Here is a 24816-nt window from a genome sequence, read left to right on the forward strand (position 1 = left end):
ACCATTGAGACCTTTGGGGGGCGCATTTAGCATTTTTGACATTTGCTGTTATAAGTTGTCTAGGTTTCGGGTTTTCCTCAGTAATCTTTCATTTGAATATCAAGATCACTCTTGTCTACCTTTGAGATCGTCTCAGACATGGCAGGGCCCTTCCTTTCCTCCTTCCCACCCTTCTCTCTTTCCTTCCTTCCTCTTACAAACATGTGTTGAAAGCCGCTGTGGAGGCACCTGGGAAGTTGCAGTAGAAGTGACAGCTTGGGTTTTGACCCATGGAGTTCATACTCTGGGGTTAAGGAGAAACGCGCAAGCAGAAAATGTATAAATTACGCAGCATCTCTGATGGACGCCATGCGGAAAAATAAACCAGGAAGAAAAATGTGGTGGGGGTGGGTGGAGAAGGCAGCTGTAAACAGGGACTGCATTAGAAAGCGCAGATCACGCGGAAAACCTTGGAAATGTTTTCTGATTTTGTTTCTTCCATCTGGGTTAGTTTTCAGTCTGACAGGTAGACGGCGTATACACGTATGGTGTGCACCGTGGGCCGCCATGCGCACGTGTTGTGGAGTAGCTAGCTAAGTGGATTAACAGATGTCTCCCCTCACATACTGTCACCTGATAAGGCACAAACATAAAAATCCACTCTTTCAGCAATTGTCATGTGTATGGTGTGTGGCTGTTAGCCGTAGACACCATTCTGTATCACAGCCCTGTTGAGCATATTCCCCGCAACGAAAATTCTGCCTCCTTTGGTCAGCATCTCCCAACCCTCCACCCCCAGCCTCTGGTGGCCATCATTTTACTCTCAGCTTTTGTGAGTTAGACTTTTTAGAGTGTTTATACAGTGAGGGACTGCAGCATTTGCCTTTCTGTTCTTGGCTTATTTCACTTAACATAAAGTCCTCCAGGCTCTTCTGCTTTGTTGCAAATGGTGGCATTTCCTCTTTTTGTTTGTTTGTTTGTTTGTTTAAGACTGAATGCGATTGCAGACACCCTGCTTTCTTTGCATGGATGATTTGCATGGTTTGATTTCTTGGTTATTGTCGATTATGCTGTAGTCAACGCAGGCACGCAGGTAGTTCTTTAACGTACTGGCGCAGTACTGGGTTACTCAAGACCATATTGCATATTTTTTTTCTTTTGAAGAACTGTACATACTGTTCCCTATAATAGCCATGACTTGCATTCTCCATGGGGGCAATGCGGCCAGGAGGTTTCACTGAAGGAACAACACTTACTTGCCCATGAGAATGTCTGGGAGGCCCTTGGGTTAAAAGAGAGACGAATAGTAGATGATACCAGAAGGTATAGAGGTCAGGCCACTCAGTGTCCCAAGATTTCATCAGCTCTTTTTATCTATTTATTAGTTTTATTTATTTTGTGGGATTATGAAAAGTCAGTGAAGGTATCAAAAACTTTTTATTTTGAGATAACTGTTAATTCGCATATATTCAAAAATAGTAGCGAGAGATCTAGTGTGCCCTTTGCCTGTTCCCCCAAATCCCTAACCCTTCCTAGACCAGAGTGTGGCTTAACCAGGATGTGGATGTTGGTGCGGTCAGTGGGGCTCATCCATCCCCACCGGGATCTCTTGCCACTCCTGCTACTTCCCACCCCTGCTGTCTAAACTCCTGGATGCTGTGGGACACACACACAATCTCACTCAGGCCTTGGAAGGCTGAGGCAGGAGCAGCCCGGGTTTGAGGAACCACCCTCTGTTTGCTATCTAATCTAAAATGCTATCATCTTGCAAGTTTGTGTGGTGTCTAAGGAAATGTTAGCCTACCCCTCACTATGTATCGTTATTTTAGCTATCTCCCCAGTGAACACTTAGAACCACAGTGGAGGGAGCCATCGTCTTGCTTCAGTTGTCATCATGAGAATGCAGAAGGAAGAAAAGGCCCACTTTGTTCATCCTTATTATTCGTTGTTCTAGTCTTTTCTTTTGATTAAAGGAACTTCTCTAGGTGATTTTCTTATCTTGAGTCGTGTGTGTGTGTGTGTGTGTGTGTGTGCGTGTGTGTGTGTGTGAATGCATGCATGCCATAGCACACACTGGGAGGTCAAAGGCCAACCTTACGTGTTCCCTGACCACAGAAGCATTGAAGGCATCCATGTAATGAGGCAGATAATGAGATCTTGCAAGCAAGGCCCCAGACATCCTGGTAGGGGTGGGATTCTAAGGTCCCATCTCAGCCTTGGCTGGTACGCTAGAATAGGGCCACTTTTGTTTTGCCTTTTCCCCTGTGGTGCTGGTTGTGCTAAAACATTCACTGTGGGCAGTTTTCCTGTTTTACTAGGATCCCCCTTTCTGGCCCTTTGATTACAGAAAGCAAGATTTTGTTGACGGGGAAAACTATTCCATCATTTGTGGCTCCTTCCCTTCTTTAGAAGCAAATATGAGATTTACATGCAAAAAGAAACCCCTGCAACCTCATTGCTATGTTGTCTCTTGAGTCTCATGGTTCCTAACTGGTTTGCCTTCATCCGTTTCTTTCATATATGGGATTTTAAAAATTGATTTAGTGAGAACAATGAGGGAGAGTATGTGCATTTCGTCTTCCTACAAGTGGTGTCAGCCTTGTCTTGGGAGAAAATCAGCATGGCTGTAGTGTTTGCCTGATGTCTGTTATAATGGGCTGAATTGATGTGCCTGATGGGACACTTCATAATCTCTTGTTCCTGCTGGGTAGCCCTAGAAGGAAAGAGGAACTCTGCAGAGCTGATTAAGGATCCTGGTTTTGGTGGGAGTATCCTGAACTACCCAGTGCACCTGCTCAGATCTTACAGTCTCAGAAAAGGTTCAGGGACTCATTTAGAGAAGGCAGTAATGCAGAGAATACATGGCTGTACTTTGAAGGTGGAGGAAGGGGACATACGTTAAGGAGCTTGGTAGTCATTGGACACAGATAAAGATGAGAAAACAGATTCTCTCCTCAGAACTTCCAGAAGGAACTAGTGCTGACCACACTTTGGTGTTAGCTCACTGAATCTTTGATTAGATGCCCAAACTGCAGAGCCATGCGGAAGTGAACTTCTGTGTTTGTTGGAAGCACTGTGTGTATGGCCATCTACAGAAGCTCGTGCGTCGTCAGGAAGTACTGACAGTAAGATGCTCAGGTTCCAGTGACAGATGAGGTTATTCTGAACTTCTTGCGGTTGTCCTACTTTTTAGCAGCGGGGGTGACGGGCGGGAGGGTCGTGTGGTGCCAGTATTGCTCAAGGGGGACCGGGCTGCAGCCTGTGCGAGATGAATCAGATAGATGGAGGTCAGCATTGGGAAGGCTAAAAAGGAGCCTGCTGCAATCTGTCAGGGAGACAGGCTCACTCAGAGGCGAGATATGGGCTGAAGAGTCAGAGACGCGTACCAGGAACATTTCAAGGGGAAAAAAAACTAGGCTTTGAAGATGGATTCTATGAAGGATGGAGAGTGTGAAGTCAGCCATGACGCAAAATCGTGAATAATTAACAGGGCCATTAGGAGAGGAATGGGGGGGGGTGACAAGTGTTCCACAGTTTCTCCGTCTGTCACAAATGATGGAACAGGCAGGAGGGACTGCAGTTTTTTTTTTTTTCTTTTGGAACTGGAAAGCCAATCAGGGCCTTTTGAGCTGTATCAGTTCTAAATCTGTGTCTGCAGAAAAGCTGGTTAGTCATATTCTAATTTCCTTGAAAATTATAAAAGTCTATGTCCAGGTGGATGGGTGTGTCCTGGGTACGCACTCTTCTTTGTCACTGGCGGGGAAAGGTGTGTGACGGCACTGCACATCAGCAGTTCCAAGCCTCTTTGTTATGGCCTGATATTTCTCTATTGAGAGATTTCCCTAGGATATAAATAAAGCCGTGTTTGTTCAAAATACACACCAAGTGTTTTTCTAAAACTTGAAACCAAAAATACCATTCTTGAGCTATAAATATCACCACAGGTCCAAAATGTTTCTTCTCTTAAATGCCCTCTAGATTCATAAGATGACACCCAGATATTTCATTGTTGTCATTCCACCCTGAACGCTGGCTACTCAAAGGCAGTCTTCAACCTGTAGATGTGTGGAGTCAGGCTGTGTTTGTTCGACTCCTTTCTTACCCTTGTCCCACTCTGCCCAAACTTCCTCCGGAGAAACCCGCACAGAGCTGAAAACCTTGACACCGTGGGTCTACTGTGAATTGTCTTTATGAAGTAACAATTTTGTGTTTGAAACCCCTTTCGGTTTTGTTTTTTAAAAGATCTGTTGTTTGTGTACGTGTGTGTGTATGTGTGTGCACGTGCACATGCCTGCTTTTCTGTATATGCATCCAGTGCATGCAATTGCCCGTGGAGACCAGAAGAAGGCCTCGGTCAGATACCCTGGAGCTGGAGTTGTGGGTGGTTGTGAGCCACCTGATATAGGTGCTGGGAACTGAACCTGGGTCCTCTCTAAGAGCCGCCAGTGATCTTAACTGCTGGGCTGTCTTTCCAGTGCACCCTGCCCTGCTTCAACCCTTTCCAGTTTTAAATCCGTGGATTTCCAAGCTCACCATCCTGCTTTCCTAGCATGGCTAATATGCGAGCTGTCATCAGAGACTCTTCTGCATTCTCAGGTAGTTGCAAGCCCTCTCTTCAGGGTTCCTCGGCCATCAGAGTGCTTAAGGGTCGTTTGTTAAACACTCACCCTGACTGAACAGATCTGGGGTGGCCTTTGAAAGTTTGCATCTCTAACACAGTTCACTTTTGTGCCCCCATGCTGGTCCTTACCCCACGTTCAGTAAACAAGGGACTTCAATTCATTTTTACTCTGGTCTACCCTGTCTTAGTCAGTTCTGTGAAGAAATACCATAACCAAGGCAACTCTTATAAGAGAAAGGACGTAGTTGGCACTTGCTTATGCTTTCAAGGTTTAGTCTATTATCATCATGGTGGGCAGCATGGCAGCACAAAGGCAGACAGGGTGCTGGAGAGGTAGCTGAGAGTTCTGCATCAGGATCCGCAGGCAGCAGGAAGATAGAGCCACTGGGCCTGGCTTGGGATTTTGGAAACCTCAAAGCCCACCTCTGGTGACACACTTCCTTCAACAAGGCCATTCCTCCTAATCTTTTCAAACAGAGCCACTTCCTGGTGACCAAGCATTCAAATCTATGAGCCTATGGGGGCCATTCCCATTCAAACCACCATATACCACAACTATATACCACAAGTTGCCAAGTTATACCACAGCTTTCACGGGTCCTTAGAAAAGTGGGTGAATTAGTCTCACAGTTGGTTTGAGCTGAATGAGAAGCTAAAGTAGTTTAACTACTTTTTGTTTTAGGAAATTTCTGAAAATTACACACACACACACACACACACACACACCACATACAAGCTCAAAAAAAATGGATTAGGTTTCTATATCAAATGACCAAATCATGGATTTGGATGGACACTGAGGCTAACGTTGGTTCACCCTGGTCAGCTGTGTCCCAGACTGAAGGAATGAGCACACGGAAGAGCCAGGATAATGGAATACGTTATTGGCTCACCGTAAGGCCACGGTGAGGGAGAATGCGAGAGCCTCAAGGAAAAGCAGCTTCTCTGTGTATCCTGTATTCAAACCCAGAAATACTTAGAACGGTGCAACTGACCTGATCTGCACTAACAGCAGGCTATTGACAAAGAGGCTTCCAAACCAATTACACATCGGCTCACATTGAAGCCGAGCTATTTACTTATCTTCTCATATCCCGCATCGTTCCAGCCCAGATCCGACTAATTTGGGCCGGGATGTGGCCAAAATCAATTATCCCAGTCCTGGCTACATCTCTCTGGGAGGCTGCATTCAAATCAAGGCACATCTCCGCCTGTTGCTTCTAAGAACGTATTAGTGAAGGGCCAGTCGTTTCTTGCTCTTGGAAAATGCGCTGGCAGGGTTGGGAGATTGGCTTCCAGCAGATGCGTCAGCTCCACGAGAACCGAGTTTTCAATGCTAAATACTTTAAAATACATGTTTTACTTCTTTTGTTTGAGACGAGGCTTTTAAGGGGCGACAGACACCACTATAAAAGTGAGCACTGTGTGCGTCGTCTCTGGGAAGGCATCTGCGTGAAATGCCGCTTCCTTTCGCTCAAGAGGCAATTGCGTGCGTCATTGCTTAGCAACAGTCGGCTCAGCGCTGACACCTTATTCATCTTTAATATTCAGGTTCAGATCAAGTCTTTCCAGAGACAGGGTAGGCTGAGTCTTTTAAAGCAAGCAAGTGGAAGCTGTCATTTGCGATTTTCATCCCAGGGCTGCCAGCACCGTCCGAGTTTTCGTTTTATCCCTGCTGTTTGAATCGGACATTTCTTTTCATTTTAGCGTCTTTTAGGTCCTATTTCATATTGTTTTCTTTTAACTCTCAGAAAAACACTACCATAACCTCTGTATTTGGGGCATCACATTCAAATATCATAGCCCAGCTCCCGAGACCCATCATGAACCAGAGTCCTTCCCTACATCCTCGGCTGCAGGCAAATCCACCAGCCCTATGTTCTCTGCCTTGCCATTTCCTCAGCTTGTGCTTGCCTTGGGGTCCAGGGTGGGGATGGGGAGGATAATCTTGTCTGCGCGAGTCCCGCTTGTCTTTCCAGATGGGGCCTTGATTTGCTTAAAAACAGGGATGTGTTCTGAGAAGTGCGTCTTTAGGCAGTTCTGGGCACTGGCTGATATACTTTGCAACATGGATGGTGTAGGTTGGCCAGTCACCAACATGGAGGTGCATGCAACGGCTGTGTTATAACACGGCATTGTGCTTTATGGTAGACTTCCAGATAGGGCTGGGCCCCTTTGCCTTGGGTTTTGCATGAGTCTAGGCCACTGGATTTTAGTTGTTTACTTTCCCCATCTTAAGAGACTTCGTGAGGAACAAGGATTCTGTCTTTTACCTTAAATTCCATCTTTTCTCTGTGCTTCACATATGTGAACTTGTCAGCATTGGTGGACAAGGCAGAGCCCCTTCCTTGCAGTAACAGTTGAGTGCTCTGGCACGAATTCATCAGCTGTCTTCCGACCTATTATTCTTTCTCTGTCAAGGACGCTGCTACTTTCCCACTGTTCAAAGCCCATAAGAAGAGTCACGCATCCCATCAGGGCTGTGATAGACAGATGGACGTGTGAAGTAGAGAGGCCGAGGGGCTTCAGAAGTGAAGGCAAGACGCCTCGAAGATATAAAAATATAAGAGGCTAGGCTACGATTTTCTAAACATTTGCACAAAGCAAAGAAATATCGCGGTTGTTTTGAATCTGTGTTTTTACAGCTGGTATAGAAAATGAACTCTGACTCGGTGGTATCTAACGTCATCAGTTTATATAGCCTAGGCTTAGAAAATGCCGCTTGAGAATTAGCTTCCAAAAGCAACTTCTACCTCGATAGAAGACAGGGACAGCCTGACTTATTAGTAAACTAGGGTGGATAGATTTCTGAACTGTGGTTCGTATTTTATTTTATTTTGTTTTGTTTTTTTTTTTTTGATTTTTCGAGACAGGGTTTCTCCGTAGCTTTTGGTTCCTGTCCTGGAAGTAGCTCTTGTAGACCAGGCTGGCCTCGAACTCACAGAGATCCGCCTGCCTCTGCCTCCCGAGTGCTGGGATTAAAGGTGTGCGCCACCACCGCCCGGCTTGTGGTTCGTATTTTAAAAATCTCATTAATTTTTAAAAAATATTTAGTTTCTTTAGACACATAATGGTATATTCTATGATTCTATCACTTTTCTCGTCTCATTGTTAGATACTTGGTTACTATCTTTCTTGTTAAGATATCATAGCATTGAGATGATTACAGTTTATTTTATTATTTCTCTCATTTTTACAGGAAACAGGCATCATTGTGGGTCCAAGGAGACATTTTCCGATCCAAACTGAAAAATAGGCCCTCCAGTGAAGGAAGTATTAATAAAATTATTTCTAGCTTGGATGATATGTCTATTGGTGGAAACTTATCTAAATTACAAAGCGTGGAAAGGTTTGGAGAGGTGAGTTTTCCCTGGGAGAAGCCTGCTTCCTTAGCACTAGCCTTCTTCATGGTTCCCCACTGAACATGCAGCATGCGGCTCTTTCTTTTCTTTCATTTTTAAACATTTCTTTCTTTCTCTATGTGTGTGTGTGTGTGTGTGTGTGTGTGTGTGTCACATCACGTATGTGGTGGTGAGAAGATAACTTTTAGGGATTGGTTCTCACCTTTTACCATGTGGGTTCTGGGGATCAAGTTGAAGTTGTCATCAGGCTTGATGGAAAGCATCTTTGCCTGCTAAGCCGTACCACCAGCCCAGAGACTTTATCTCTTCCCTGAGCTCCCGAGAGGGCTATGTTTCTAAGCGTGGGGTCATTGGCCTCTCGAGTACAAAGCAGAACACAGAAACCAGTTGTCTTTGTAAAGGAAGACATAATTTAAGGGGAGCAATTATCAAGAGAGTGATTCTGATGTAAGGAGTATTTATAGAAAGGCAAGAGAAACCCTGTCTCGAAAAACCACAAAAAAAAAAAAAGAAAGGCAACAGAAAAGTAAAGTTTCCATTTGAAAACAGAAATAGATTCCAAGAAGAGAGTTTGACGCTGCCTTTGCCGAAGCCGTGCCTAGCACAAGTGGTACTCTGATAGCCTCCGATTCCTCTGATTTCTAAAGAGTCAGAGGGAAAGCAGAGTTAGGACAACTTGTTTCACCCAGCCTCTCCTCTAAACAAACCACTTTAAAGAGTTATTCTTTAGCGGCTGATCTCATCTTTACTACACCCAGTGAATTAGGCACTATCTCTGTGTAGTAAGGAAATTGTGTTCCAGAGATGTGTTTTAAGGCATGATTCGCTCTGTGTCTGTCTGATTCCAAACTCATGGTTTCTTTTCTTTCTTTCTATTATTCCCTACTACCTTTGAAGTAGCAGGAAGTGACTTACAAAGAACTTGGAGCCTGAGCATTTTGGGAGCTGGAAGGAACTGTACTAGTATAATTTGTTCTAATTTTTTTCTATGGAAAAGAAATGAGAGTTCCAAAACTGTGATTTGCCCAAGGGTCTTGAGTTACTGAGTAATGGAATCACTTTCAGAACTGGGTATTCAATTCTTAGTTTATCTTCTTCCTCCTCCAGTTCTCCCAAGAAAGGGTTTATAGTCTAGGCTAACCTGGAACTCAGGGTGGTCCACCTGCCTCAGCCTCCCGAATCTGGGATTAGAGGCACAAGTTATCAGACTTAATCCTACTTTAGCTCTTCGAGGTAAAGCTGAGAATTTGGATTATATTTTTATATTCCTTAAGAGGCAAAAGAAATGGAACTGGCTGGGGAGATGGTTCAGTGGGGGGAAGATGTTTGTTGCCTTGTAGCTGTGAGAACTGAAACTTTAGATTCTCAGATGTCACAGAAAAGCTGGGCAAGTGTGATAGCCACCTTTAATTTCAGAACTGGACAGGCAATGGCAGGAGATGCCCAGGACAAACTGACTGGATAAACTAGGCAGTATCAGCAGCATAATTCAGTAAGTCAAGTGGAGAGTCACCAAGGAAGATAGCTGATGGCAACTTTGGAACTTTGGACAATTACGTACATGTATATGTATACACGAGCGCGCGCACGCACACACACACACACACACACACAGGCAGAAATTAGTCTGATGAAATATTTAAGCACTAAATGTAGTTTACAGCCTCTCAGCTGGATGCCCATAGAGCCAGACCAGGGCCCTCAGGAGGCCCTTAGCCTCCAAGAACCTACATGGCAGGAGGGCATAGCTGTCTCAAGCCAATGCTTGGCATCCCCCAAAGGCTTCTCTTAGACAGTGAGACATCCAGAGCTTGGTGAGGGGGAGGGGAGCTTCATTCTAGGACACAGGATGGAGACTGGGACAGGAACTGGTTTAAAATCTTGTGTTTGTCTCCCAGAACAGCCACAGATGGATGGAGTGGCTGAGTTTACTGTTGAGTCATCCGTCCTGACGAACTGTAAATCTTAGCCAAGGTCATGATATTCAGAGCCTTTGTTGACTTTTTCTTGCCTCTGTTGCAGTCTGGACTATGAGAAGCAACTGAAGGATGTGAGCTCAATTTTAATGAACTAAGATTGCTAAACAAGAACACCTTTTCTTTCCTGTTCTGGCTTGTGACTTCTGAAAAGACGAGTGTACCATTGTGTCTAGCTTTCACCAACAAATGCTTTCTAAATTACAATCTCTTTAAATTACTATCTTCCTCAGAGGTTCACAACCTTTCTAGTGCTACAACCCTTTAATTCGGTTCCTCATGTTGTGATGACCCCCCAATCGTAAAATTATTTTTGTTGCTACTTTGTAACTGTAATATTGCTACTGTTATGAATTGTAATGTAAATATCTGTGTTTGATGGTCATAGGAGGTCCCTGTGAAAGGGTCATTTAACTATCCAAAGGGGTTGCGACCCACAGGTTGAGAACCACGGATCTAGCAGGCTGTTTCATTTCCATCCATTTTTACATTCATATTTGTCCAACTCAGGATTAATTGCCCTTTACCATGGGAGGATCAAAGGATGCAGTATGACTGAAATTTAAAGTGTGTTAGCTTGGAAGTATAAGTATATATTTAGATGTTTCTCCCCCAGCTTAGTTTATTCAAGCACACACAACAAAATACCGGAAACTGTGTGGCATATGAACAACAGCAGTTTATTTCAAGTCATTCTGGAGGCTGAGAGGTCCAAGGTCAAGCGAGGCCTTGGCTGAATCACTGATGGGGGCCTATCTTCTGGTCATAGATGGTACATTCTCCTTGACCTCGTAGGATGAAGGGGAGAGGCAGTTTTCTGGGACCTTCTCCACTCCTGAGGATTGCCTCATGATGTAACCACTCTCCAGAGACCCCCCACCCTCCCGTCACTGTGGGTTAGAATCTCAACATAAACTTTGGGGCATCACAAATCTGTAAATTTCGTTGGGGCCCATCAGTAGTTATTTTCATCTTAGCCATTCATAAGTGCTGTTGTTCTTACAGCTGGAATAAAGAAATGAAAAGCAATAAAACAAAACAAAAAGCCCTCAGGTGCCAGAGCACAATGGGATATTAGCTACTGACTTCCTTGTTGGGACCAAGTATCTGGCAAGGAACACTTTGGGGAGGAAGGGCTATTTTGGCTCACGGTTCGAGGAGACAGAGTCCATCATTGCAGGGAAGGCGCAGCGCAGCGTCAGGTGTTTCCGTGGCAGTGAGAGCATTTGGCAGCAGTTCCTGTCGTAGCCAGCAGGAGCAGAGAAACCAGGCCTGGAAGCTGGGAACGGCTCTAAAGCTCAAATCCCGCCTTCCCCCATCCCTCTTGGAGACCTACTTCCTCTAACCAGGCCCCACTTCCTGAAAGCTGCACATCCTCCAAGACTCCAGCTGGGGACCAAGTCTGCAAACACAGAATCCTGTTTGTTGCATCCGTACTGTAACAGATAGTGTGGCCTTGCAGAATGACTTCCATGTGGCTTTTGGGCCACGCCACACCTAGGAGGGGTCCACGGTGGTTCTGGATTTATTTACTTGGTATGTAAAGCACAAGAGGCTACATTCCCCTACACGTGACCATTATAAAAATAGAAGGTTGAAAGCAGAGGATCTCAATTGCATTTGGTCCTGTGGATCTACGGCAGTGTTCCTCTGGTCATTAAGAAGCACCGTGGCAACCGAGTCTGCCAGAATAAAGGAAAACCATGGCTGGAAAGGCCGGGGCTTTCTGGTAAATTTCTCAGCACACTCGAAGTTGTTAGGAATCAGCGCAAAGTGGTGCCCTTGTGGAACCTGGGTTTCAGGGCTGTGAATTACACTCAGCACCCATGTTGGGGCGGCTTATTCACCCCTGTCTTGCTCCTGCTGAGCTGTGAGCTTTTCTCCCATGCGGAGGTTTTTAACCTGTTCCCATTACATTCTGCTTCCTGGGCTGCAAAGTCTTAGTAAATGTTACTTGAACAAAGAGGAGCATAGCATTTCAGATTCAAGGATAGAAGAGAACAGACATAAAATTGACACTTGGCCAATCAGTGCAAGGACATTACATTGTTGAAACACAAAACAAAAAAAAAATGCCAAAAATAAGGATTCTCTCTGACACTCAGGGGCCTAAGAAGCCATCGTGAATTGGGATTCTAGAAAAAAAAAATGTCCAGGAGGAGGACTGTGAAGAACTCTAGTACAAATATTAGAGTTAAACTAGGTATTTAGTGGCTACACCCACCTAGGTAGCACCCACTGTGTGCCGAGAACCCTTTTAAGCCCCTTACATGGATGAATCATGTGACCATACAGCACAGCCCCCGGAAGGAACTATGACCCTTTGAGACAGACATAGCAGAGGTAGAGAAAGGCAGGCCCCTACCCAATGTAACACACAGACTTTACTGAGTAGCTTTTTGAACGTAGGCACACTGGTTCACAGACGGTGTTCCTTCAAGAGCCCCCGGTGTGGCTCTAACACATTACACACATGACGTAGAACAAGACCTTGGCCTGCTCCTCCTCTGAGACTCCTCCCAGAGTCACAGTAAGTTCAGTCTTGCATTTGGCGACTAGATCTAGGGCTGTGGCCCAGCCTCCGCCTACTAACCAGTAGATGCCCTTGACTTAAGAGAGATGTTCATTGGCTGCAGGCGCTGCTAATGTGCAGCCAGCATCATGTGACTTCATGATTGACCGGATAGGAAAGTAGTGCTCCATTTTTGAGAATTGCATCTTGGAGCTATTGCATTTTATTAAGTCTATCAAGTGCTCGCAAACTGGGTGCATCTTAGGAAATTCCAGGAGTTGGGGATTTAGCTCAGTGGTAGAGTGCTTGCCTAGCAAGCGCAAGGCCCTGGGTTCGGTCCTCAGCTTCAGAAAAAAAAAATTCCATAAGAGCAGCACATCTTCAAGGCCTTTGAAGTTCCTTGCTTCCACTTTTAGGATGGAGAAGATGTGTCTGCTCCATCTGAATGCCACCAGGAGCCACCAGAGGCTATCGGGAGGTAGTGGTAGCACCCAGATTGAAACTTTGGGGTGCCTCTTCTGGCTTTAGTTTAGAAGGTGTTGCTGAGGTCCACAGAAGACTAGAATAAAGGGCCAGGGAGTTGGGGAAGTGGTCCAGCTTTCAAAGGTCCTGGTCAGTGCAGCAAGGACACTAAGTTGCCTTCTTTCCTTTGTCCTTTCTTCTTTCCTTTCCTCTCCTCCTTTCCCCTCCCTCCTTCCTTTCTTTACCTCTTGTGGTGTTGGGATGAGACCCAGAGCCCTGCACATTCTAGTCAAGTGTTCAGGCTCTGCCACAGAACCACACTTCCAACTTCTGAAACCTAATCTCCTTTCTGATCTCAGCCATGTCCATCTGTTCAGCTCTGTATCTCGGGAGGCAAGAATCTGTTTCTTGTTGTTTGTTTTGTTTTGTAGTTTTGAAGATTGTATAACTCAAGGCAGTATGTTTTGACTAACATTATATAAGCTTGTGTTAAGAATTTGAGAGCACAGAGGACCATAGTAGCACATGCCTATAAGCCCAGCACTTGGCAGGGAAAAGGAAGAAAGGAGAGGTTCAGGAGCTTGAGGCCAGCTTTGTCTAGGTAGTGATTTTGAGGCCATTCTGCCCTGCATAAAACCCTGCCTCAAAAAACCCAAACCAAACACAAACAGGCAGAAAATGTGTTCATTTGCTCACTGGTGGTTTTGTGATTATACCTCTGTACCTCTTAGTGCCTCAAATGCCCTTAAATCTGTACTTAAATAACAGCACTTTCTATCCTGGGCTAGGTTTCTTTGGACCTATCCTGCATGTCTAGATCTTTCTTTACTTTGCCTCACGTCCTGATGTCTAAGCAGTTTGCTGTATTCTGGTCTAAGCCATCTTTTCTCATCAGACTATTAGAGAAGCCACTTAACTGTCCGCCTCATTCTTGATCCTTTCCTTCCCCAATTCATTCTCTGGCCATGGAGCAGCTGGAAGGAAATGCTTGCAATATATTCAGATACATTTCTAAGCATATACAGAACTCTGAATGAATGAAGTGTATACAAATAAAAATTATGAGAACTTCATGGTTCCTAAACACAAGATGTGTCTACATCCCTAGAATTGAAATGCGAATTTACGTATTAGGATGCTATTTATATCTAATAAAATATTAAAGAGGCAGTCTCAAGCTTTGCTAGGTGAAGTTTGGATGTTTATTTTGGAGGGTAATATGTTAACATTTAGAAGATAGCTGTAAAATGAACTTAGCAATTCCACTTTGTGAACTTTCCCCTCTCAGTGCTAGGGTAGCGTTAGACAGTCATTTGCATCTAGGATGTGTTTGTTAGAGCTGTGTACAGTGCTGAAGGCAGAGAACAGCCTGACCTGAAGTGTTTGTTAAGGAAGCAATTTGGTATGTCTAGACAACAGGACTTTATGGGGCTATAAAATGGCAATGCAAGGTTCTTTTTCATTTGTCTTGGAACAGCATAATAAACATGCATTTTTAATGAAGAAATCACTTGCGAAGCTGCCTGTGTAATACAACCTGTTTTGTTAGGCAGAAAAATGTCAGGGTAATGGGCGAGAGCATAGCACAGGAAGATTCTGGAGAACTGTGCCAATTTTTTTTTCTTTTGCTTTTGATAGTAAATCTGTAGACGATTTAACATTTCCAGGCTTATCTGTATTTTATTTTCTAAGGCAGATATATGATAAATATACTATATATAATCTGTTGTCTGTCATCTATCACATCTATTAAACTATCATCTATGTCTGTCTGCCCGTATGTATCTCAAACTATCATTTATGTATGTATTTTTGTTTGCATGTATGTATGTATCTATATATGTATGTATTTGTTTGTATGTATCTATCTGTCTCTTTGTTACTTTTCTGTTGCCATGGTAAAGCACCATGACCATGGCAGCTTATTAGGGAAGAGTTTGTTGAGGCTTACAGCTCCAGAGGGTGGGGAGCTTGGCGGCAGGCAGGCAGGCACAGCTCTGGAACAGTAGCTGAGAGCTTGTATCCTTAAGACAACAACCATGAGACCAAGAGAGGGCAGACCCACAAACTTCCAAACCCACCCCCTCTTCCAATAAGGCCACACCTGCTAATCCTTTCAAAACAGTTTCACCCACTGGGGACCAAGGACTCAAATGCCCAAGGCTGTAGGGCTGTCCTCATTCAAACCGCCACACCCCACTCCCTGGCTCCCACAGGCTTGTAGTGATAGCATAATGGAAAATATATGTAGTTCACCTTCAAAAGTCCCCATAGTCTTTTAGTTCCAAAACTGTTTAAAAGTCCAAAGTCTCTTTTGAGACTCAGACACTCTCTTAACTGTAAGCCCTTGTATAATCAAAAGCCAAACTATATGCTTCCAGTATACTATGGCACAGACCATAATCACTATTCTGAAAGGGAGGAATGGGGGCTTGGTGAGGAAATACTGGGCCAAAGCATGATTGAAACCCTGCAGAATAAATTCCAAATCCTGTAGCTCATTGTCCAATGTCAAAGGACTTCAATGGTTCCACCCTTTCACTGTGCTGACCGAAGTGCTAATCTTCCTCTTCCTTCTAAGAGAAGACACAATGTTCTCCTCCAGCGAGTGTGAGCTGGGACTATATATGTATTGCTCTCTTCTTTAGGAGTGAGACTTCAGTAAGGTAAAGGAATAAAGTAAAAACAACATATTAAATGTAGATAGTTAGGTGGGTGACAGTTTGTTATAGTATTATTTTATGTTTTTGAAATCTGTCATAGTTTGGCTCAGGCCTCAGTGCTGAGGCAGGAGAATCAGGAGCCTGAGCTAATGAGGCCCTGTCTCAAAAAAAAAAAAAAAAAGACGAAATCAAACAACAACAACAAAAATTTAGCATTTTAAAATTTGCTACTTTGTAAAGAAAAAACCCATATGTAATTATTCTCTTAAATATTCTGTTCATTTTATTTAGCTGTATATCTTTTAAAATTAGTTTTATTTTTAGGTATTATATAAACATGTCTTAAAACATGAAAATAAAATACTAGAAGAAAAATATCCTATTTCACTTTCCCCCAGACCTCTAAGTAGACCACAATGCCTGTTTCACTGTTAATTTTCTAAATATGAAAATGTATTAAAAAATTAAAATAAAAAGTCTTTCTTCTACCTCCTGGTTGTGGTAGATGGGAGCTAGCTCTCCTGTCTCCCCTCAGGGCTCCTTTTGAGTTATCACAGAGAAACACTAGCCAGCCACTTCTTCTTTTCAAACTGAGAAACTGCAGCAGGAGATATACTTCTGGTTGAGAGTTGTTGGCCCTTTAACTCCCAAGAGTCCCTGAGTGCTTCCTGGAAGGTGAACTCATGCAGAAAGGGACTGTGTAGATGTCTTCAGCTATTTTACCTTGCGTGCTTGTAAATCGGTTATGGATTTTGCAACAGTGGCGCCTGTAGTATCTGGAAACATTTATGATGTGTTTGTAGATTGAGGTGTGCCAGGCTGTCTTCCAAAGCCCAGTGTGTTCACACGAGAGTTTCCGCTTTTGAGCCATTGTCCTAGACAGGTTTTAGACACTCCAGTATCCAGCCCCATGCTCCTTTGATTTGGAATTTGACCCATGTATTTAGATGCTGAGTGTTCTGTAGTGTGTGCTTACTGCTGGGTTCCTAACACATTTCAATGGCTTCCTCTACAGAAAGACCATTTACATGTTATCTGTAACTAAAGATGATCTGTGCTCTATTAAGAAAGCGGTATAAAGCTAAACTTTCTATGGGACTTGCCTGTTTTTCAGAGTAATTTTGAAGATGAAGATGTGGAAATGAAAAACAACGTCACACAGGGAGACAAACTACGTGCCTTAAAAAGCCAGAGGCAGCCTCGCTCCTCGCCATCCTGTGCATTTAGGTAGCCCCGGCTTAAACCTTTTGGTTCATAGTGTACTTCCGTTGTGGGTAAAACATTTCACCTTCACTTCAGAATACCGTTTTACAAATCCCGAGCGTTCCTGTATTTTCTTTTCACCCTCATTGCCGGCTGTTGTGTGTTTCATCGCTGTGGGGAGTAGCTAAAATTGAAATGCTTCTGGAAACAGGTGTGACGTTGCTGTTTCTGGAATTCTGCCTCGACTTGCCGAGCAGTTATTTTAGACCAGCAGTAATTTCTGTTGTGAATTCTACTCGGAGATTCCCAGGCGCGGTGGTGGCAGGTCCTCACCAGTGTGCCAAGGGTTTGGATCGGAGCCAGCCCATGAAGTGGAGTAGGTTGTGCCAAGTTTTGGCATATCCCACTACTTGACTTCACCTTCAATTTTTGAGATTTGGATAAGCGATTCCTCCATGTGTCTGAGAAGTAAGCCATCTTGAATCTGAAGTGTGAAATCAGTCGACTAAATCAGATCTGGGAGTGGTCTTCTGAGCACAGAACAGTTGAGACCTTGTGTTAAAAAGAAAGAAATCTTACAGAAGGAAGGGTTACATTGGGACAGCAGTTCTCTACCTGGGGGTCGTGACCCCTCTTGGGATCAAATGACCCTTTCACAGGGGGTCACATATGAGCTCCCCTGCATGTCAGATGTTTGCATTATGATTCATGACACAATTATAGTTATGAAGTGGCAATGAAATATTTTCTGGTGGGGGGGTCACCACACTATTACGAACTGTAATTATAAGGTCGCAGCATCAGGAAGGTTGAGAATCACTTTATTGGAAGAAAGTATATATGCAAATATATATGCATTCAGGACCAACCCTTCCTGTACAGATCTTGGAAGCCGTGTTTAGATTTAAATTCTCTGATATTTTCTCAGGGGGTAGACTTCAGTTTCCGCAATAACACTATGGCACCATCAGGAAACACTTCTCTACCGAGCAGTTACACTGCCCCCCTTTTGTGAAAAAGCAAGATGCTCTAACAGCATGGTGAAATAACACTTGCATTACCTGCCGGCGGGAGGGTTCGTTTTGTAAAGTGTATGGAGGCCGATACCCACTGGCGTGGTTTTTCTCTCTTGATGGTTTAGTATCTTCATGTCTCTGCCTCAGATGCCGTAGGGTGGTATTTGTTTAGCTGTGTGCACCCGGTCACACCTGAGTTCTCTTCTTTGATTTCTGCAGGTCAGATGATATGAAAGGACATCAGAGAGCAATGGCCCAGACTTTCAGGTACTGTTAACAGATATGCAAATATCTAGCTGTTGTAAATATGTATGGCTTTTTAAGACATATTTTCCAAGCATCAAACCCCATGAAAATAGACATAACTATACAGCTTTTTCTGTCCATTTATTTATTTTAGTAGTTGGAATAAAACTCCACCCTTTTCACTGAGCAACACCTTTAATCTGTCTTACAGTTTTTCAAATCGTCTTTTCTCCTGATTGTAAAACAAGCTTCTTCTTCTTCTTTTTTTTTTTTTTGTGTTGTCGTTTTTGTTTTTGAGATCAGTTCTCTTTACATAACTCTTTGGCTAACCTGGAACTCACTACGTTGACCAGCCTGGCCTTGAACTCACAGAGATCAACCTGCCTCTGCCTCCTAAGTGTCAGCACTAAAACCATGCCTGGCTTTTTTTTTTTTGTTTTTATTTTATGTGTAAAAATGTTTGGTTGCATGCATGTATAGGTACCTTGTGTGTGTGTCTGGTGCCTGCCTTCAGAAGAAGGTACTAGACCCTCCTGGAACTGGAGACGTTGTGATCTGCCATGTGGGTGCTGAGCCCCAAACCTGGTTCCTCTGCAGGAACAGTAAGAATCACTGAGCCTCACCCTAGCTCCGAAACTAGCTTCATTTTTAATGTTTACTATTGAAAGGGCATTTCCTCCCCTGCCTTCAGGTTGGGTGCTGGTGGTCATGACCTTTACACTCTGAGCTCCCAGCCCCTTCTGGTCTTCAGTTAACTCCAAAGTGCTCTGTGACTTTCTTCTTTTCAACCCAGAGATAGATTCTGGTCTCCTCCCGTTTTTAGCTCTCTGTACGCTACTTTTGTGTGCATTTGTGCATCGCTGTGTAGGTTTTTTTTTTTTTAACTCTTTCATCCATAAGAGGAGGAGATATTAGTGCTTCTCTCTTGAAAAAAAAGTCTCCGACCCTCCTAGAGTTATACTGCGACACCGGTATTGCCAGGGACCATTGTGGCACCTGGCAAGAACACTGGATGTGATTGGTCAGTATTGTTGTTAAAGTGGGACAGACACTCAGCCATTTTCTCCTTAGGATTTCATTCTAACCTATATTGTTGACTGGGTGGTTCTGCTCGGCCCAGGCTTCTTCAAAGGCCCGAGTCATTTCCTGGCATAACCTTTTCACTTTTGTTTGAGGGGGAAAGATGGCATCAGCAGTGCTTAGGAGGGCGGGTGGTGAAGGGACGTTGAGGCAGAGAAAGAAGCACAGTCCAGTTTCATCACAGGGTTTATCTAGGACAAAAGGTATTTGGTATTAGAGCTGTGGCTGAGCTCTGATTTGCTCTAGAGGAGTCACTTTCCCCTTTGTGCCCACCGGGGAACTTGGTTATAGATCCCCTGATGAGCCCTTGGGAGTGGAAAGGAGAGACAACTAAGGCTTTGCCCTCGGGGAGTTTGCATGGAGTGATGGAAATAGGCAAAACTGAGCTGCTGAGGGATAGCGTATGAGCTGTGGTTTACTGTGGTTCCCTGCTGGGGAATTCACTCAAGCCTTGCTGGGGGAGGTAATAACCAAATAGACCATTCAAGGGCAGGTGGTAAGAGTGAGCTGGGGGGGAGGGTGGGGGCGGGGAGTTGAAGACCAGAGGTGAGGAGAGGCAAGGACAGAGGATGCCCTGCAGGAGAAATGGGCGGAGTGCAGTGTGGTCAGGAACCCCACAGCTAGGTGAGCATGTCTAGTCGACCTCCCTATTTGTTTGACGTGACAAAGACGCTGGATGCAGTCGCACAGAGATGATAAGTGGCATTGCCCCTCACCTGTGTATGGAGACAGGTGAGAACCAACTAAAACGGATAGGGATGTTTGCGGTCATCACGCCCTTGACTATGTGGGTTTCGTCTTTTGGGGACTAATAGGACCCACGTGGAGAAGCAAATGCCAGATTTTAGAGGTTTCCACAAGCCACGCCTTTAACTAGGCTTTGTGGACCTGGGAGAGAGGTTGGATGGTTTGAATAGCGAAGGAACAGAAGGTGATGGTTTAGATCTCATCAGAGGGGATTTACGGTCTGAGAGGAAAGTGTGAGAAATATTGACGGCCTTATACTCTGTAGGGCAGTTACCAACTGGAAGGGAAGGAGTGGATTTGTGTGGGACTTTCTTACCATTTGTGGTGCCTTTTGGGGCACTGAGCTTTCTTAACTTCCTTTGTTATAGTTCACTGGGGAGTATTTTAGGTAGCACAACGGCGGCGGTGTGACACTCTGTCCTCTTTTCCTCCTCCAAAGATTAAGTTCCTCCCCACAACCATCTGTGTCTACTGTGAAGACCCCCAAGGTGTGTTTGTCGCCTTCAGCAACAGCCAAAAGGATAAACAGAGGCTCTTTGTCTTCAGGTGCAAATATGAGAAGGTAATTTTCCTCTACCTCTTCCAGGGCTCCAGCCTGGGGTAAGAAAGGCCTGCCACCGGCAGGGACTATGGCTTTCAGGTCTACGAGGAGGGGCTGGGAAGAAGTGGAGAAACGCCAAGGAGCTCTCTATTTTTTTCTGGGGCTGCTGGTCCTTCCTCCCTGACAGGGTGAGGCTTCAGAGGGGATGGGTAGGTGTGCACTGGTCTTCTAGAGCCTCTTCACTTTGCTACATGTGATGTAGATTAGTCAGCTATACTAGTGATCGACAGTGCTGTTGGTCATCCAGTGTGTAGAGACAGCGGGCACCAACTCAGATGGGTAGAGATGCTGGATGCCACCCTATGCTAGAAAATGTCTGGGCTAAATCGTGGCCTTAAGTCAGCTTCCAGACTCTCCGTATGGTTACTCTTTGCAGATACAGTTCTCAAATATTCGATTTTAAGACCAACCAGTGCTTAAGCCAGTTTCTTGGGTCTTGGTTAATTGCTTCTGACCAAGAAACTTGGCATGAATGAATAAGGCCACAAGTGATGTTGTCACCAAGAGTGATGATATTATTTAGTCATCTGTGTGGATCAGAACCATCCTCTTTGATATCCCATGATGCTGTCTTCATATGTGAGTAGACATTGTCTGTTTTTTTTTTCCCTCCCCTCCCGTGTTTCTCCCCCAGCTTCTCTATAAACTCCCGGCTAGCCAGTTCTCTAGGGAACTTGAATGCCACGACCGATGACCCTGAGAACAAAAAGACAGCCTCACCCACCAAGGCAGCCTTCGTAGCCAGCCCGTTCACCAGCTTCCTGAATGGCAGCTCCCAGCCACCTGGCAGAAATTACCCCGAGCTCAACAACAACCAGTGCACCAGAAGCAGCAACAGCAGCAGCAGCGGTCTTGGGGGCAACCTGAACAGCTCCCCAGGCCCCCTGAGCGCCAAGCCTGAGGAGCACACTACCATCCATAGACCCTCCTTCTCCGGGGGGCTCTCTTCCTCCTCAGTGAGATTCCTGAGCCGTTCTATCCCCGTAAGTTCACAGACACCACCTCTTGGTCCTCAGAACCCTGAATGCAACTTCTGTGCCTTGCCTTCCCAGCCGAGGCTGCCACCAAAGAAATTTAATAGTGCCGAGGAGGCCTTCTGATCGACGCCTTTCCTCTCTGTTGTGCAACTGCCCATGCGCTACATTCTGCGGGCTCCTCTTCGAGTAAATGCCGAGTTTCAACCGGGTTTTCCTCCTTTCTTCTTTTTCTTCCTCTCCCCGGTGAGGTGGGTTTTTCTTTAAAAGGGAGAGAGCTTTCGTTCCATGGGTCCCAGACACCAAAGGCTTTGCTACTTTTCAGTCACGTTTCCCAAGCATTCTGAGTGTCTGGTACCAGGCAAAGGCGCTCGATCCATGGCGTTGGTTTTGCTCAGGTGATGTGTTGAGAATGCTTCCCTACTCCCCAAGGTCAGGATTTGGGGCATGCTCCCCACAGCTGAGCACCAGGCCTCCTGCAGGGAACTGACCCACAGTTCTTTGAAGTGGCAAATGAAGGTGCTAATAAGAGGTCAGAGAGAGGTGGGTGGCAACCTGGACTGCCAAGGTTGGAGCTGGTAGTCTCTAGGAAGACATTTAAAATTATCCATCCCTCTTCTAGAGGCAAGTGAGCACTGCAAATGATTTTTTTGTGTGCCAGAGATCTTTATTTAGACACCAGATTCCCTTTTTACTAGCCCCATTGGACTAAAAAAAACTTTTGGTCAAGTCTTTAAAAATTTAATAATTTGATTGTGTCAAGAGGTGTTTATCCATAGGATGTGAATTTAATTTGGAGAGGGACAAAGGGCAAATAGAGCTATACCCAACAAAAGGAGAAGGTGAGATATTGGGTCTGTTGGTTGCACTCTGGGCAGGAGCGAGCCTGGTTCCCTGGGAAGGCTCTGTCTGCATTCTGCCATGCACCTGCTCTTGAGTCGTTTGTTCAGCCAATCAGCAGGGTTGAAGAGGAGAGGAAGAAAAGGGCTGCCGAGTGGCCCACTCAGCAAAACACAGCATCTGTGGTTTTATGCTGGGACCCAGTTTCCTTAGCCTGTATGAGGTGGTTCCCTACGATGAGAACTGAGTGATGCAGTGTGTGTGTGTGTGTGTGTGTGCGCGCGCGCGCGCGCGCGCATGCATGTGCTTTCATGTATAGGTTCTCTGGATTCATCTTTCTTACAAGCTTTCTTTCAAAAGTTGTTTTTTTCTACATTCCATATGCAATTGTCACATGTATAAATTTCCATGTCTGATTTTTATTTCTATGAAAAATTTCACCACTATCTAAAAATTTTAACCTTTACGTTTATTTTATGTGTACAAACACATTTCCTGTATGTATTTGTGTATGTATGTATGTATGTGCACCATGTGCATGTAGTGCCTGCAGAGGCCAGAAGAGGGCGTCTCATCATTATTTTAGATTCTGTTATAGATCAGGGTTCCAATTAGCTATCTACTCACTCTTTGACCTGATTCTGATCTGATTTATATACACTGAGATTTGTGTCATAAATATGGAAATCCAGGGGTCGGGGTAGGGCTGGGTGGAGGTAGGGGTTGCAGGGTGGGTACTAGATATGAAAGGACAGAGTATTTAAACTTTCACACTGTGTCCACACATCTTGTACTTGACAGAATGAACTGGGTTTTCACATATTGTTTTGTAGATCAGCCTCTTTTTTAGAACTGACTGCGGATCTTTGTATTTCCAGGAAAAGTGTTATATAAATAATTATACAAACAGCTCATAGATTACACTGCTAAAGGCTTGTGCCATCTCTTAAAGTTCGATGCCAGAAGCATCAGTGCATTGACAGTCTTATATTCTGTGCTCCCTAGTTAGTAGGGAGAAGTGGGCTACCCATTCTCCTCTGCTAACTGGAGCCTGGGGGAAGGGGTGGGGTTCTTTACACAACACTGATTCCTCCTGCACCCCATGATGTCTCCCTAAGTGAGCTTTGGCCTCATTCCACACTTAGCTGCTTCTTTTTCCCTTCCTCCTCCTCCACATCCTGCTTTTTGGCTGGAATACAGTGACTTTCCAGTAATTATAAAATATAGGCAACTGAGTTGCCACTACCCCCGCTTCTTCCTTTGTTGCTGCATTGTAAAGAAAGGCATTTAGGATCAAAATTGGCAGTATGGCTGCCCTTTCCTCCCTCTCAACCCGAGAGGAAGGAAGAAGCAAGCAGGCCCCCTGCATAGACCTCCCTTCCTTTATCTTTGCCTCAGGAGCCTTCTGTGAACCCCTGTACGTGAAGGCTTAAGTCTGCCCTTCATGACTAGCTGGTAGTAAGTCAAAGGAACATGGAGGGTCCCACTTCATGCCGTGATAAGGAGGGGCTCGGAACTGCCCTCCTTCAGGGTGCACGGCGAAGCTTTTCTGTGGGACTGGCCTTTTGTCAGTCGGTGCGGAAGCTCAAGCAGTGCAGGACCCAAGAACAAGGAGGACAGACTCACTCAACACAAGTGTTTTAGGGGACATCAAGCACTTGCCTCTGCAAACACAAGGGCCTGAGTTCAAATCCCTGGAGCCCATGTACAGCTGGACCACAGTGCACGTCTGTAACCTCAGTGCTCCTGTGGTGAGATGGGAGACAGACAGGAGAATTTCCAGGAGCTTGCAGGCTAGCTAGCCTGGCCTCCACATCCCAGTGACATATGACAAAGAGGCTCTGTCCCGAAATAAAGTGGAAGGTCAGGGCAACACCCAAGGTTGTCCCCTGACTTCCACGCACACTCCATGGCATGCACATCCCACCCCACCACACACAGCCCACTTGAAACTTCTTCGGTAAGAAAATGGAGTCTGTGTGGTAGTCGCCTCCCTGTACCTTTAAGAAAGACCCAGAAATTCTTGGGGGATGGGTGTTTAGAGGGAGTCTAATATTTTAAAGGCTACAATTAGCATCTCTTTTGAAAGCTGCAATTGCTCTCTCACTTTTTTTGCTGCAGCTCAGCCCCCAGAAAAATGTAAAAATGATTTCCTTGTTCTGTCATTAAAATTCTTTAACACGGAAAACAGGAATAAATGTTAAGGTACCCTTGTGGTTGTGGCGGAATGCTGAGAGGTAGTCAGATTTCAGTTTTATTATCTTGACCTCTTGGATTCGTCTTGTCTCTTACCGTCCAGTGCAAAAAGCACACGGCTTCCCGTTTGGTGACCTCCTTACTGCAGAAATCAGTTTGATTCCTGACTGAGAAGTTTTCGAGTGCTTTGAGGAATGGGGGGCATGTGACGAGGGTGTGGGTGGGGTGGAAGTGTTTCATTAAGTTGAAATTGCTTGTGGTATCTGTCTTGAAGATTTGCGCGGTTATATTTTTAATGACACTTTTCACTGAACTGCTGTTCATCACCCTGTCCTTAC

General features: G+C 44.9%; 1 protein-coding gene across 2 annotated transcripts in view; it reads left to right on the forward strand.

Annotated features, from left to right (window-relative positions):
• The window catches only part of Cdc14a (cell division cycle 14A), a 143293-nt gene that overhangs the window by 103518 nt on the left and 14959 nt on the right, over positions 1 to 24816 (forward strand). The window contains exons 11-15 of one of the 2 annotated variants that reach the window (XM_041652770.1): positions 7800 to 7959; positions 16690 to 16802; positions 18014 to 18061; positions 20307 to 20429; positions 21103 to 21451. In XM_041652770.1, the coding sequence (XP_041508704.1) occupies positions 7800 to 7959; positions 16690 to 16802; positions 18014 to 18061; positions 20307 to 20429; positions 21103 to 21451 (793 nt within the window). Of the gene's footprint in view, positions 1 to 7799; positions 7960 to 16689; positions 16803 to 18013; positions 18062 to 20306; positions 20430 to 21102; positions 21569 to 24816 lie in introns of those variants that run through there. The other variant, XM_041652763.1, reaches the window with a different exon arrangement.

This window comes from Microtus oregoni, unplaced genomic scaffold (assembly GCF_018167655.1).
Source record: "Microtus oregoni isolate MIOR12 unplaced genomic scaffold, Mior012 000000F_ref0000247, whole genome shotgun sequence".
Classification (NCBI taxonomy): Eukaryota; Metazoa; Chordata; class Mammalia; order Rodentia; family Cricetidae; genus Microtus; species Microtus oregoni.